This window comes from Sinocyclocheilus anshuiensis, unplaced genomic scaffold (genome assembly GCF_001515605.1).
Source record: "Sinocyclocheilus anshuiensis isolate Anshui unplaced genomic scaffold, SAMN03320099.WGS_v1.1 scaffold44, whole genome shotgun sequence".
Lineage (NCBI taxonomy): Eukaryota > Metazoa > Chordata > Actinopteri > Cypriniformes > Cyprinidae > Sinocyclocheilus > Sinocyclocheilus anshuiensis.
The window spans coordinates 2,439,556-2,442,685 of NW_015555746.1; the positions used below are offsets into that span (position 1 = coordinate 2,439,556).

At 38.5% G+C, this 3,130-nt stretch overlaps 1 protein-coding gene and 1 long non-coding RNA gene across 2 annotated transcripts in view; one reads left to right on the forward strand and one right to left on the reverse strand.

The window, feature by feature from the left end:
- LOC107673493 (P protein) overlaps nucleotides 1-3,130 on the reverse strand; it is an 87,532-nt gene that overhangs the window by 15,560 nt on the left and 68,842 nt on the right. Inside the window, exon 24 of the mRNA XM_016467090.1 lies at nucleotides 313-406. Within this exon, the coding sequence (XP_016322576.1) occupies nucleotides 313-406 (94 nt within the window). The remainder of the gene's footprint in view (nucleotides 1-312; nucleotides 407-3,130) is intronic.
- LOC107673494 (uncharacterized) overlaps nucleotides 112-3,130 on the forward strand; it is a 15,719-nt gene continuing 12,700 nt past the window's right edge. The window contains exon 1 of the long non-coding RNA XR_001632405.1: nucleotides 112-125. This is a non-coding gene — a long non-coding RNA (uncharacterized LOC107673494). The remainder of the gene's footprint in view (nucleotides 126-3,130) is intronic.

Here is a 3,130-nt window from a genome sequence, read left to right on the forward strand (position 1 = left end):
CCAATGTGCATTGGCTCGTTTAGTTTACACTCGAAGTAGATTGGTCTCTCTAAGCGAGATCCCAATTCATCGGTCATCCAATGTGACGTCTCCGTTCCCTCCTTCAGGTAACGAGGGTTACATACGTAACCAAGACGTTTTATTTTAATATCCTTTAAAATATAATTTATATTTTGTAAGAGACTGAGCGTCTCTTTAAGTGGGAAATGAGCATGGAATTTGAGATCAGTTTCATATCACAATTGGTCGCAAAAGAGTCTCTATTTCTTAATCAAATTTGTGCTAGAATAAATGTGTGCCCAACACAAATACCTGAAGAACTCCGTGAAGGAAAATCCATAGCCATGCTGTTCAGCAATCCCAGCACACACCACATTTGCAGATGCTCCAATCAGTGTCCCATTTCCTTTTGAATCGAAAGAGAAGGCAAAAAAAATGTATAGCCTGAATGCACTAAGTCGCTTTGGATAAAAGCGTCTGCTAAATGCATAAATTATTAAATTATTATTAATTAACTTATTATTAATTATACTCTAACCAGTCACTTGTCTGCTTTGAGAGAGAGGATCTGAGAATTTGTAAATGTTTAAATAGCACTATATGTCCTCTACAAATACAGCACTGTACAAACACGGATCTTTATAAATTAATATTAGAATTGATTTGGTGCCAATGTGCACAGCAGATTTTGTTATGCTGATTGAAATTTAAAGTTCTCCACTGTGCAATCACTTCTGTTAGAGTACCAGCAATGAAACGACCTTCAGTGCTAAATTGCAGAGAAGATTTAGCAAGGTTTTTTTTTTTTTTGTATCACCTGCTTTGGTAATGCATGGCACGAAGAGGGACTTCTGCCCCAACTCAAATCACAGGCATGATAGCTTTCTGATGAAAGACAGAGGTCATCACTTCATCAATAGCATGTCTAGAAAAATTTACTCTGGAGCATCTAGGTTTGTTCTTCAATTTATTGTCCCACCTCTGATCCAAGTGGCTTCATCAGTTGTAGGATTTAATCTCACTCCACACCTCAATCTCATAAGACTTCCAAAACTGTGATGAAACCTGTGTGATGTGTCCTTAGCATGTCGTAAATTTCTGTTTTAGACTGTTTACCATACCATAGCATAAACAATGATATTCCATAGAAATATTTTTTTTAAACATACATATATATACACTGAACAAAATTATAAACGCAACACTTTTGTTTTTGCCCCCATTTTTCATGAGCTGAACTCATAGCTCTAAGACTTTTTCTATGTACACAAAAGGCCTATTTCTCTCAAATATTGTTCACAAATCTGTCTAAATCTGTGTTAGTGAGCACTTCTCCTTTGCCGAGATAATCCATCCACCTCACAGGTGTGGCATATCAAGATGCTGATTAGACAGCATGATTATTGCACAGGTGTGCCCTAGGCTGACCACAATAAAAGGTCACTCTAAAATGTGCAGTTTTACTGTATTGGGGGGTCTGGGGGGGTCCGAAAACCAGTCAGTATCTGGTGACACCACCATTTACCTCACGCAGTGCAACACATCTCCTTCGCATAGAGTTGATCAGGTTGTTGATTGTGGCCTGTGGAATGTTGGTCCACTTTGATATGCCACACCTGTGAGGTGGATGGATTATCTCGGCAAAGGAGAAGTGCTCACTAACACAGATTTAGACAGATTTGTGAACAATATTTGAGAGAAATAGGCCTTTTGTGTACATAGAAAAAGTCTTAGATCTTTGAGTTCAGCTCATGAAAAATGGGGGCAAAAACAAAAGTGTTGCGTTTATAATTTTGTTCAGTGTATATGAAGGCTCTTGATTTCTTCACAAAAGCATTTTCACGACATTTTCAGTTTAATGACTAAATGCCTTATAGGGGATGAATATACTCTATAATATAGAGTATAATATATAATAAACTCTAAAGGCAGTTTGCACCCATCAATTTGTCATTTCCTAAAAGACATATTTCTTAAAGCATGTTGTTTGGCCTTGTAGAAGAATGGTCTTCATATGAAAGGTTCACATCTAGAAACGTGTCAGCGTGACAACAAAACCAGAAGTCTGCCTTAGCATTTCATGGATCGATACTACAGCTAACACATCTCCTTTGATTAGGCTGTAGGACTGCCACATCTCTCTCCGTGTCCTTAGAGCCAAACAGGCAATGAGGCATTTTCAGATGGCCTTGTAAGCACACTACATTCCTAAATGTAGAGTGATCTATTGTGCACTGTGGTGCTTTCAAAACCAGTGAGGAAGAAGTTTGTGGCATTGAAAAACCTAAGCTTATTAAGGTCGACACAATGTAATAAAAAGAGACCTTTTTTGAATCACTAGTATGAATTGGTTGTTATATATCACAGATACAGCGGTGTGAAAAGGTTTTTGCCCCCTTCCTGTTTTTTTTTATTTATTTTTTGCATATTTGTCACACTTGAATGATTCAGATCATCAAACAAATTTTAATATTACACAAAGATAACCCGAGTAAATACAAAATGCAGTTTTGAAATAATGATTTCATTTATTAAGGAAAAAAAGCTGTCCAAACCTCCCTGGCACTACGGGAAAAAAGTAATTGCCCCCTAAATCTAATAACTGGTTGTGCCACCCTTTGCAGCAACAACTGCAATCAAGCGTTTGCGATAACTGGCAATGAGTCCTTCACATCACTGTGGAGGAATTTTGGCCCACTCTTCTTTGCAGAATTGTTTTAATTCAGCCACATTGGAGGGTTTTCGAGCATGAATGGACTGTTTAAGGTCATGCCACAGCATCTCAATCGGATTTAAGTCCAGACTTTGACTTGGCCACTCCAAAACCTTAATTTTGTTTTTCTTGAGCCATTCAGAGGTGGACTTGCTGGTGTGTTTGGGATCGTTGTCCTGCTGCATAACCCAAGTGCGCTTGAGCTTGAGGTCACAAACTGACGGCCGGACATTCTTCTTCAGGATTTTCTGATAAAGAGCAGAATTCATGGTTCCATCAATTATGGCAAGTTGTCCAGGTCCTGAAGCTGCAAAGCAGCCCCAGATCATCACACTACCACCACCATGTTTGACTGTTGGTATGATGTTCTTTTTATGAAATGCAGTGTTGGTTTTACGCCAGATGTAACGGGACACA